Source organism: Schistocerca cancellata, chromosome 8, assembly GCF_023864275.1.
Source record: "Schistocerca cancellata isolate TAMUIC-IGC-003103 chromosome 8, iqSchCanc2.1, whole genome shotgun sequence".
In the NCBI taxonomy this organism is placed as follows: Eukaryota; Metazoa; Arthropoda; class Insecta; order Orthoptera; family Acrididae; genus Schistocerca; species Schistocerca cancellata.
In genome coordinates this window covers 323,077,128-323,089,904 of record NC_064633.1, presented here as the reverse complement: position 1 = coordinate 323,089,904, position 12,777 = coordinate 323,077,128, and the positions used below count along the sequence as shown (strand labels likewise).

The 12,777-nt window shown below is 42.8% G+C and overlaps 1 protein-coding gene across 1 annotated transcript in view; it reads left to right on the top strand.

Moving 5' to 3' along the window:
• Positions 1-12,777, top strand: part of LOC126095541 (cardioacceleratory peptide receptor-like) — a 359,367-nt gene that overhangs the window by 217,219 nt on the left and 129,371 nt on the right. The window contains exon 2 of the mRNA XM_049910321.1: positions 11,388-11,491. Within this exon, the coding sequence (XP_049766278.1) occupies positions 11,388-11,491 (104 nt within the window). The remainder of the gene's footprint in view (positions 1-11,387; positions 11,492-12,777) is intronic.

The window sequence follows — 12,777 nt, the reverse complement described above, 5'->3', positions numbered from 1 at the left end:
ATTTTCGCAGCAAAATAATGAACGAAAGTCGAGGCAGAGAGGGTATGCAATGTAGATAGCTAATGTGAAGAAAAGTGTTTCTGAAGAAGGGAAATTTATTAACATCGAATATACAGAGTGTTTCAAAAATGACCGGTATATTTGAAACGGCAATAAAAACTAAACGAGCAGCGATAGAAATACACCGTTTGTTGCAATATGCTTGGGACAACAGTACATTTTCAGGCGGACAAACTTTCGAAATTACAGTAGTTACAATTTTCAACAACAGATGGCGCTGCAAGTGATGTGAAAGATATAGAAGACAACGCAGTCTGTGGGTGCGCCATTCTGTACGTCGTCTTTCTGCTGTAAGCGTGTGCTGTTCACAACGTGCAAGTGTGCTGTAGACAACATGGTTTATTCCTTAGAACAGAGGATTTTTCTGGTGTTGGAATTCCACCGCCTAGAACACAGTGTTGTTGCAACAAGACGAAGTTTTCAACGGAGGTTTAATGTAACCAAAGGACCGAAAAGCGATACAATAAAGGATCTGTTTGAAAAATTTCAACGGACTGGGAATGTGACGAATGAACGTGCTGGAAAGGTAGGGCGACCGCGTACGACAACCACAGAGGGCAACGCGCAGCTAGTGCAGCAGGTGATCCAACAGCGGCCTCGGGTTTCCGTTCGCCGTGTTGCAGCTGCGGTCCAAATGACGCCAACGTCCACGTATCGTCTCATGCGCCGGAGTTTATACCTCTATCCATACAAAATTCAAACGCGGCAACCCCTCAGCGCCGCTACCATTGCTGCACGAGAAACATTCGCTAACGATATAGTGCACAGGATTGATGACGGCGATATGCATGTGGGCAGCATTTGGTTTACTGACGAAGCTTATTTTTACCTGGACGGCTTCGTCAATAAACAGAACTGGCGCATATGGGGAACCGAAAAGCCCCATGTTGCAGTCCCATCGTCCCTGCATCCTCAAAAAGTACTGGTCTGGGCCGCCATTTCTTCCAAAGGAATGAATGGCCCATTTTTCAGATCCGAAACGATTACTGCATAACGCTATCTGGACATTCTTCGTGAACTTGTGGCGGTACAAACTGCCTTAGACGACACTGCGAACACCTCGTGGTTTATGCAAGATGGTGCCCGGCCACATCGCACGGCCGACGTCTTTAATTTCCTGAATGAATATTTCGATGATCGTGTGATTGCTTTGGGCTATTCGAAACATACAGGAGGTGGCGTGGATTGGCCTCCCTATTCGCCAGACATGAACCCCTGTGACTTCTTTCTGTGGGGACACTTGAAAGACCAGGTGTACCGCCAGAATCCAGAAACAATTGAACAGCTGAAGCAGTACATCTCATCTGCATGTGAAGCCATTCCGCCAGACACGTTGTCAAAGGTTTCGGGTAATTTCATTCAGAGACTACGCCATATTATTGCTACGCATGGTGGATATGTGGAAAATATCGTACTATAGAGTTTCCCAGACCGCAGCGCCATCTGTTGTTGAAAATTGTAACTACTGTATTTTCGAAAGTTTGTCTGCCTGAAAATGTACTGTTGTCCCAAGCATATTGCAACAAACGGTGTATTTCTATCGCTGCTCGTTTAGTTTTTATTGCCGTTTCAAATATACCGGTCATTTTTGAAACACCCTGTAGATTTAAGTGTCAGGGAGTTTTTTCTGAAGGTAATTTTTGGGAGTGTAGGTTTGTATGGAACTGAAACATGGACGATAAACAGTTCAGACAAGAAGAGAATGAAAGCTTTAGAAATGTGGTGCTACAGAGAATACAGAAAGTAAGAGTAGAAAACAAATTTGTGCAACACATTTATTAGAAAAAGGGCGAGATTGGTAGGATACGTTCTGAGACTTCAAAGGATCACTAATTTAGTGTTGGAGGGTAATGTGGGTAGGTGAGGAGCTTAACATGTAGACGATACAAAGCGTTCAATACAGTAAGCAGACTGTGAAGGATGTAGATTCGACCAGTTATTAGCAAATGAGGAGGTTTACACGGCATACAGTAGTGTGGAGAGCTGGAGCAAACCAGGCTTTGGACTGATGATCACATCAACCTCAATTAATTTCATTATATAATAAAATATTATTGTATTATTCTTTGTTTGTATTTAAGTTAGAGATACTTTGCCTCCTAGCTGTAGTTCATAAAATAATGTATTTTAATAAATAACAATAATTCCTTTTGTTTGAAGTGTATACTTACACATAATACTGCTAAATGATTTAAAATTTCTTCACATTTAGTTTCAGTGGCAGATCTATCAAAGGGAAAATCTGTTCATCGCACTGATCAATAGCTTCTATTGGAACGGCAAATTTTTGTTCTAAGTATATACAGTGACTGTACCATATTCAATACGAACTCTGAAATATAGTGCCTGCATTTTCACTCACAAGTACTTGTGCTATGGCAATTCCTTTTTCTCCTGGAGTCATTACTGGTTTTCTCGGGCAGAAGCACCTGAATCCCTTCGCTCATTTTTTCACCTGGTTTAAAACGAGCACCGACATCTGTAACATGTTCAATAAAAGTTTTAAACATGGCTGTTACTCAGCAACCGTATACTAGTTTCAACATAAGTTCTTACAGCCAACCGGTTGCAAATAAGTGTTAGGTACATTGACTTAGATTTCGACACCTAATGAGGGTGTCTTCATCACAATGAAACGTGGCAAAGGCAACGGGGCAAAGGCAATGTCCAAAGGCTGGAAAGTTTTATTTAACTTTTGACTTGAGCATTGCTCTCTAAATTCTGACCTTTGCTTTTTAGCAATGTAATTTTACGATTTATCAACATTTCATTCTGATGAAGACAACCTTGGAGGGTGTCGAAACCTAATTCAGTGTACCTAACAGTTATTTGCAACCGGTTTTCTGTTTAATCCTATGTTGAGTTCAGTAAAAGTGTAAAATACACTCGTGCTCAGAAGAGATCAGAACACTTTGAATGACCTGAGATAGAACGTTCATATTCACAGGACATGTAAAATAGTATATTCTGGAGAAATGTCTGCCGGACAGTGTGGCAGAGCAGTTCTAGGCGCTATAGTCTGGAACCGCGTGCCGGGATGGTTCCTTTGAAAGGAGACAGCCGATTTCCTTCCCCATCCTTCATTCATCCGATGGGAACTATGACCTCGCTGTTTGGTTCACTCCTCGAAATCAACCAACCAAACTAATGGATCAGTGTGAGTTGAAAACACGTGCAGGATGCCCCGCAGAAGTATGCTCAAACGGTACCTTCAAATCAGTCAGTTTGAAAGAGGGCGCATTATTTGCGTGAGAGAATGTGATGCAGCCATCTGGGAAATCGCTGCTCGTGTGGGACTAAGTGTTTTGGCAGTGCCAATGGGTGTCTCCCGGAAGGCCGTAGAACACGACGAGATGGTCAGGTCGCACCACCCAGACCACCCCCGAGAAGATCGACAGCTCATCAGAATGGCACTGCAGGACTGACCTGCATCCTCCTCGGCTCTGGTGCAACTGTGTAACGGCCTAACACATCATACGCTATCAGGGGTGGCAGTCCGTCGCCGTTTGTTACGGCAAGCGTTACGTGCGTGTCGTCCACTTTTCCACCTACCTTTGACGAATGTGCACAAACATGCTAGATGTCAATTGTGTATGGAATGACGTCACTGAGGGCAGGAATGGTATCAAATAATGTTTCCGGACGAATCCAGGTCTGTTTGTTTGAAAACGATGGCCGCATTTTCGTTCACCGCAGGCAGGGGAGGTGGCATCACAGTGACTGCATTCCCACAAGACATACAGTTCCAACTCAAGGCCTTATGGTATGGGGTGCTATTGGGTTCAACAAAAAATCATAGTGGTGGACGCCCAGGGCACTGTGATTAGTGTATCTTTCATGAATGGCATTCTGCGACCCGTAGCCATAGTCTATCTGCAGGACACCCTATACGCCATTTTTCAGCAAGATAATGGACGAACATACGTTGTTGCACGAACACACGCCTTATTGCTGTCACAGGATGTCAGCCTTTTGCCTTGCCCCGCTAGCTCACCAGACTTGACGCCAGTCGAAAATGTGTGGGATATGGTGATATGATGGGTGCAGCGCTGTGACACAGTGACAACAACGACAGATGAACTTTGGAACCATGTAAATGCAGCATGGATGGCTATGTCATAAGACGACATTCCTGCCTTTTACGCATCGATGGCACCACGCATGGGCCAAGTTATTAGGGCCCATGTGCCTACTAGGAAACAGGATACATGCTGAACCGAGATGACAAAAATGCTAATAATTTCTGCAGAACATATTAATTTACAAGTCGTGTAAATATGAAAGTCCTGTCTTTAGTCGCTCAAGGTGTTCTGTTTTCCTTCTGAACGTGAGTGTACCGTTCAGTGGTAAGATAATGCGGAAATTTCTCATGGAATGTTACAGCGCCGGGGTGTGCCTTCCAGTCATTCTTGAAACAACTGTGTCGCTTGAATTCGTCTGTTTTGCCTGATCGAAAAGGACTGACGACTGACTTTCACTCCATATATTTTCTAAAGTAGTTTTAGTGCCAAATTTTTGTACATGGCTGCACGTTCAGATACCGTGAATGGTTACAATTGAAAGAAAAACAGTGTCACTGACTCCGTTTTGCAACCTGCACCACGCAACTAACGAGCAGCCCTTACTGGCTCGCCATCACTCTTTTCTTTATCTTAAATATCTTTGTGACTAATGCCCTTTTGGCATATTTATTATTTTATAAATGACATATAAGTACTGTCAGTCTTTTACGATGATTCCATACTTATACCCTATCATACATTTTTAGTCATTATCCTGTGACCATGTTACAGAATATAGACCATTATTTGTTTTAAATTTTGAAGAAGACACTCCTAGCAGTGTTTAAACCAGGTTAATTTGTTAAAAATACTGACCGAGGGCTGTTTCTTTTTCTTTCAAATTGTAGTTTTTATTGCTTTCGCCTAGCTGCATGTGTCGGTCAAGGCCACAGTTACCTTTTGCATTTCTTTGTTTAGGTTCGCTGTATGTGAAAAAAATTTGTCATATTAATGCTAGCGACAAGATAAAATGGCTTTTTTCCAACGCAGTTTGCAGTTGGTATGCTTGAGTAACGACATACTACTAGCAGCATCTTGAAGTGCCCCAAAGGTTGTGCGTACAACAGGAAGCATTTCTGGCAAATTTTTCGTCTGCCACGTGGGAACTTCAGACTACAAAAACATCATGTGATAACTAATTTATTCATAATGGGAACGTGGTGAAAAATAGATTTCACTGAAAACACAAGATAGCTGGAAATAAATTATAAGTACAAATATCTCGTTACTGAAAGTTTCAAGGAGCGACGGTCGTAGTCTGTGTACTGTGGTGTGCGTGGTATGATAAAAGTGAAAAGAGCTAGTGGGGTATTATATGATATCCGTGAACTCTAATCGATAAACATAAACCGACCCAGCATAGAACAGAGACTAAACAGGACTAACGTCGCTGACAGCTCGGACACAGAGAAGGGTAAATAGATAAGGAGGGCGTTCCGACACTGCACCGTGTGATATAATGTGTACAGGAAGGATTTCGAAGAATTTCAATATGAGAAGGTTATAGAAAATCGGAGTTCTGCATGGAGATTACCTGAAAAGTGCGTAAAACAGAGTTTGCTAAGCAGGGGTCTGCTTAAACCCTGAAGTTCCATTAGATTCTAAAGCTTTTTGCTATGATGATATTAACATGTTACATTGCTCCTCCTTCATTATTTCCTTATCATCACATACAAAATTGCTATGCTTTATGTTACATCCATGATGATGACGACATAATATCTTGTAAAAATGTTTCTGGATTCGTAGCTGCCGAATGTACGAGGGTTAACAAAATTTTACCAATGCGCTGCGCCTTTTTATTTTGGATCGACTAGTGGCTTACAACGGTGCTGTGGAGCGGGGATTTCGTTCAGTAGTGTAACGCTGGTAGTTCAGTTCTTGTTCTTGCGAAGCTTTTAGGCCTGTATGTCTTCTGCATAAGCCAATGCCCACGTACTGCCGGATACATATAATAAAATTACTCTCTGTATGTATCTACATCTACATTTATACTCCGCAAGCCACCCAACGGTGTGTGGCGGAGGGCACTTTACGTGCCACTGTAATTACCTCCCTTTCCTGTTCCAGTCGCGTATGGTTCGCAGGAAGAACGACTGCCGGAAGGCCTCCGTGCGCGCTCGAATCTCTCTAATTTTATATTCGTGATCTCCTCGGGAGATATAAGTAGGGGGAAGCAATATATTCGATACCTCATCCAGAAACGCACCCTCTCGAAACCTGGAAAGCAAGCTACACCGCGATGCAGAGCGCCTCTCTTGCAGAGTCTGCCACTTGAGTTTGCTAAACACCTCCGTAACGCTATCACGCTTACTAAATAACCCAGTGATGAAACCCGCCGCTCTTCTTTGGATCTTCTCTACCTCCACTGCCAACCCGAACTGGTACGGATCCCACACTGATTTGCAATACTCAAGTATAGGTCGAACGAGTGTTTTGTTAGCCACCTGCTTTGTTGATGGACTACATTTTCTAAGGACTCTCCCAATGAATCTCAACCTGGCATCCGCCTTACAAACAATTAATTTTACATGATCATTGCACTTCAAATCGTTCCGCACGCATACTCCCAGATATTTTACAAAAGTAACTGCTACCAGTGTTTGTTCCGATATCATATAATCATAGAATCTTTCTATGTATTCGCAATACATTAGATTTGTCTATGTTAAAGGTCAGTTGCCACTCTCTGCACCAAGAGGCTATCCGCTGCAGATCTTCCTGCATTTCGCTGCAATTTTCTACTCTGTATACTACAGCATCATCCGCGAAAAGCCGCATGGAAGTTCCGACACTTTCTACTAGGTCATTTATATAGATATTGTGAAAAGCAATGGTCCCATAACACTCCCCTGGGGCACGCCAGAGGTTACTTTAACGTCTGTAGACGTCTCTCCATTGAGAACAACATGCAGTATTCTGTTTGCTAAAAACTCTTCAATCCAGCCACACTGCTGGTCTGATATTCCGTAGGCTCTTACTTTGTTTATCAGGCGACAGTGCGGAACTGTATCGAACGCCTTCCGGAAGTCAAGGAAAATGGTATCTACCTGGGAGCCTGTATCTAGTATATTCTGGGTCTCATGAACAAATTAAGCGAGTTGGGTCTCACACGATCGTTGTTTCCGGAATCCATGTTGATTCCTACAGAGTAGATTCTGGGATTCCAGAAATGACATGATACACGAGCAAAAAACATACAGGTGTTACACGTACAAATCAGGTGCCCTATTAAAAGAAAATGAACAATACGTACTGTCGTATCATTGTGATGGGCTTAAGACTGTCGTAGTTGGTAAAGAAGATGCTTAATTCGTGGCGGGTAGTGAATACAACACATGCAACTCAGATTTTTTACAAGCTTTTGTTGGATTTTTAAAAGTACATTTTCTCTAACGAGGTACAGATCTAGTTCACTCAATCTCCTTTTTGTATTAATAATTTTATTATTTTTTGGTGTCTGGCTTACTGAGAAGCTGAGTGAAAGATAATTTTAAAGTGAAAAAGAAATCTGACGAACACTTCATCTGACTAAATGATACCATTTCAGTCGAGATGACTGTCCTCGAGATGATTTTGACAAATTTATACAGTAATTTCGCCAATATAGTGCTTATGATCAGCTAATGAAGATATTAGTAAGAAGTCGTTTAACACTACTAATGACTTTAAATACTATGCCTTGGCATTTACAAAGAACTGGTTGCGAAAAATCACTACTATGGCTTCTCAGAAACATAGTAGTGTTGCTTAAACTCCTATGTAAGTAAATAACATACGAGTTTAGATGTTTTACTGAATATCGCTGTTCATCTTTGATGGATTTTACACCGAGGTGACAAAAATCGTGGGATTCTTGTTAATATCGTGTCGGACTTCCTTTATCCCAGCGTAGTTCAGCAACTCGACAAGGCACGGACTCAACAAATTGTTGGAAGTCCCCTGTAGAAATATTGAGGCATGCTGCCTTTATCGCCGCCCATAAAAGTGAGGTGCAGGGTTTTGTGCACGGACAGAGCTCTCGATTATGACCTATAGACGTTCGACAGGATTTATGCTGGGCGATCTGGGTGGTCAGATCATTCGCTCGAATTCTCCAGAATGTTCTTCAACAAACCGCGAACTGTTATGACCCAGTGACATAACTCCGTAGTTTGGCAACATGAAGTGTACGAATGCCTGCAAATTGTCTCCAAGTAACCAAGCACAGTCATTTTCCAGTGAATGATCAGCTCACTTTGAACAGAAGACCCACACCAGTCCGTGTAAACACGGCCCACGTCACTACGGAGCCACCACCGGCTTGCACAGTGCCTGGGTCCATGGCTTCGTTGGGTCTGCGCCACATTCGAACCCTACCATCAGCTCATTTTGATACCTGCACTTTGTTCTTTGTCTACCAGTCTCCTTTTCTTCTCTTGGTATAAATATTGTATATAACCCGTGTTTCCCTTTAGCTTATTCCCATTTTTCTCAGAATTTCGAACACCATACATCGTTTTACAACGCTGAACTCTTCTGGGTTGACGAATGCTATGCCTTCGTCTTGTTTCTTCTTCAACCTTGTCTCCATTATCAAGAGGAACGTGAGAACAGCATCTCTCGACCTTTAACTGTCCTAAAGCTGAACTGATTGTCACCCAACTCTTTCTCAGTTTTCTTTCCCATTCTTGTGCATATTATTCTTGTCGTCAGCTTAAATGAGCAAGCTGTTCAGCTGATTGTGCGACAGTTTTGCACTTATCTGTCTTTTATATCTTTGGAATTGTGTTCGATGATATTTTTACGAAAGTGTGATGGTAAGTCACCACAGAACCTAACAGTGGAATTCCCATTAGTATCTTAATGTTACCACCCTTGCCTTCAGTTTCACCGAAGGTTCTTTGATTTTTCTGTACATTGAGTCAGGCATTCCGACAATCATTCCTTTTGCGAATTCTTCATATCTTTCTCACAGCCATTTCGCCTCGGCTGCCCTGCATTTTCTGTTTATTTCATTTCCAAGCGATTTATGTTGCTGTATTCATCTCTTTCCCTGAACATGTTTTGTATCTCCTTCTTTCATGGCTCAACTGAAGTATTTCATCCACTACCCACTGTTTCTTCGCATTTACCTTCCTTGCACTTTGTCTGTCCAACACCTATGATTGTAGTTTTTAGACATGACCTGCCTATTCTGGTGTTCCTTATAGCAGTACCAACATCCTCAGTGAACTTAAAACACATCTCATAATTCCTCAGTACTTCAGAATCGCTCTTCCTTCCACATTGATTCTCTTACTTCAAAATCCCACTTCCTTCCAAGTTGATTTTTTCGGGTGATTCTCTTAAACTTCAGTCGATCGTTCATCATTTCTAAATCGATATGTGACTCTGTATCCGCACCTGGGTACGCTTTACAATCCAGTATCTGATTTCCAAATCTCTGTCTGACAATGATGAATTCCAGCTGGAATATTCCTCCAGCTGGACCTTCCCGTGCCTCCAGGCCTTTCCCAAGTGTATCTCCTTCTCTTGTGATTCTAGAACAGAATATTCGCTGTTACCCTCTGAAATTTAATTCACAATTCAATTAGTCTTTCTCCTCTCTCTTTCCTAATACCAAGGCCTCTTCTATTCCTTCCGCGACAACCGCGTTCCAAAACCTCATGGTTATTAACATACTCATCTTCCTTTATAAACAGGATTACCGTTCATTATCCTCGTATACTTCCTCTCTCTCTTCACCTTCTGTTTGTGATGTAGCTTGTGTACCAGAACTATCGTTGTCGGTGTTGGTTTGCTGTCAAATGTGATGAGATCAAACCCATCACTGAACCATTCACAGTAGCGCACTCTCTCTCTTCATAAAGAATCCTACACCCGTTCTACTACTTTCTGATGCTGTTGATATTACCCTGTAATTGCCGGAGAAAAAATCCTTATATTAATTCCTTTTCACTTCACTGACCCCACAATTCATCTAGATTGAGCCCTTGCATTTCCGTTTTCATATTTTTAGCTTTCCTACTACGTTCAAATCTCTGACATTCCATTTCGAACTCGTAGAATGTTATGCTGTCACTGATCATTTCATCTTTTTCTCATTGTCACCACCCCATTGGCAGTCCTCTAATATGGCATCCTTTTGCAGTGGTTCAAATGGTTCAAATGGCTCTGAGCACTATGGGACTTAACTTCTAAGGTCATCAGTCCCCTAGAACTTAGAACTACTTAAACCTAACTAACCTAAGGATATCATACACATCCATGCCCGAGGCAGGATTCGAACCTGCGACCGTAGCGGTCTCGCGGTTCCAGACTGTAGCGCCTAGAACCGCTCGGCCACCCTGGCCGGCTTTTGTAGTGGAAAGAACATAATGTCAATATTTTTCAGTTGCAAACCACACATACTGTGGATACATATTGTGCGTCTTTATTGCTTTGGTTTCCATTGCCTTATGCAGCCACACGTCGTTCGTCATTGCTGATTCTTCCACCTCTTAGGGGCAGTTTCCCATCTCAGGGGCAACAAAGTTCCCTGAAACTTTGCTCGCTTCTGTACTCTCTGACAAGGCCGTTGGCAGAACGAGGGTGACTTAGTGTATCGGAAGTTCTCGGCTGACATTGTTGATGATGTTTATTCAAAATTTGAACAGTGGCGGGTTTCGAACTCGTGATACAATACGGCCAGAGTAGAAGTGAAAGACCCCACCGCTAGACAATTTGTACATTCCCTCAAAAAAGTTTGCGTCAAATCAGCTCTGTTCTGGAACTGAGACAATTTATATGCTCTTTGTGACCATTAAAATATTAACAGTAAGAATCCACTTCGGCCCCAAATTGATTATTCTTGGGCATCAGTGTCGTTATTCCCATATAAAAGGTGCAGATATCTTGCGTAGTTGCTAGTCTAGCAATCAGCCGTTGTTTGAGCTATAATGTCCAGGTGTGCTCCGTTTATATATTATGAATCTAGGAACAAATTAGAGGAATAAAGGTGTAGCCCTATAACCCGAATTGCTGCACAAACAATAATGGGATGCAGTCAGCTCTCGTGAGGCTAAATGAGGAGCTATTTGACTGAGAAGTAGTAGCTCCACTCACTGAATCTGACAACGGCCGGGAGGGCAGTGATCTTTCGGTACCGTTAGAAGGAGTTTAGAGTTTTTTGAAAGATACGCATTTAGCAAATGCAGCATTACTAAAGAGGTGACCATATGACAAAACATTTGTTTTTTAACTTAATTCCACTTTGACTAAACAGTGCGTGCGTTTTTTTTCCAGACCTGACGGTCGGCCTCATCAATGTGTTGACGGACATCGTGACAAGGATCACCATTGTATGGTACGCGGGCAACGTGGCCTGCAAGATCGTACGCTTCCTGCAGGTAAGGACCCAGCGCGATAAAAGCATGCATGTCATTCTCATACAGGTATAGCGATGAACTTACGCTCTAATGAGCTTCTTCTTTGGCAGCTTGAGCTTCTTGTAGATCACTGAAGAAGGAGAAAATGTTACATTACTACTATACCATCGTAAATTGCACTACTTCAGAATTATTCAGAGGGAGTCATGATTTATAGGTTAACCAATACTTATTTACAATTATTAGATCTCCAATGGTATGTTACCGTCCGCTGTGGCCGAGCAGTTCTAGGGGATTCAGTCCGGAACCGCGCTGCTGCTACGGTCACAGGTTCGAATCCTGCCTGTGGCATGGATGTGTGTGATGTTCTTAGGTTAGTCAGGTTTAAGTAGTTCTGCGTCTAGGGGACTGATGACCTCAAATGTTAAGGCCCATAGTGCTTAGAGTCATTTGAACCATTTGAATGGTATGTTACGTACCTAATCACACTACTGGCCATTAAAATTGCTATACCAAGAAGAAACGCAGACGATAAACGGGTATTCATTGGACAAATACATTATACTAGAACTGACATGTGATCATATTTTCACTTAATTTTGGTGCATAGATCCTGAGAAATCAGTACCCAGAACAACCACCTCTGGCCGTAATAACAGCCTTGATACGCCTGGGCATTGAGTCAAACAGAGTTTGGATGGCGCGTACAGGTACAGCTGCCCATGCAGCTTCATCACGATACCACAGTTCATCAAGAGTAGTGACCGGCGTGTTGTGACGAGGCAGTTGCTCGGCCACCATTGACCACAAGTTTTCTTTTGTTGAGAGATCTGGAGAATGCGCTAACCATTGCAGCAGTAGAACATTTTCTGTGAACAGAAAGGCCCGTACAGGACCTGAAACATGCGGTCGTGCATTATCCTGCTGAAATGTACGGTTTCGCAGGAATCGAATGAAGGGTAGAGCCACGGGTCGTAAAACATCTGAAATGTAACGCCCACTGTTCAAACTGCCGTCAATGCGAACAAGAGGTGACCGAGACGTGTAACCAATGGCACCCCATACCATCACGCCGGCTGATACGCCAGTATGGCGATGACGAATACACGCTTCCAATGTGCGTTCACCGCGATGTCGCTATACACGGATGCGACCATCATGATGCTGTAAACAGAACCTACATTCATCCGAAAAAAAGTCGTTTTGCCATTCGTGCACCCAGGTTCGGCGTTGAGTACATCATCGCAAGCGATCCTGTCTGTGATGCAGCGTCAAGGGTAACCGCAGCCATGGTCTCCGAGCTAATA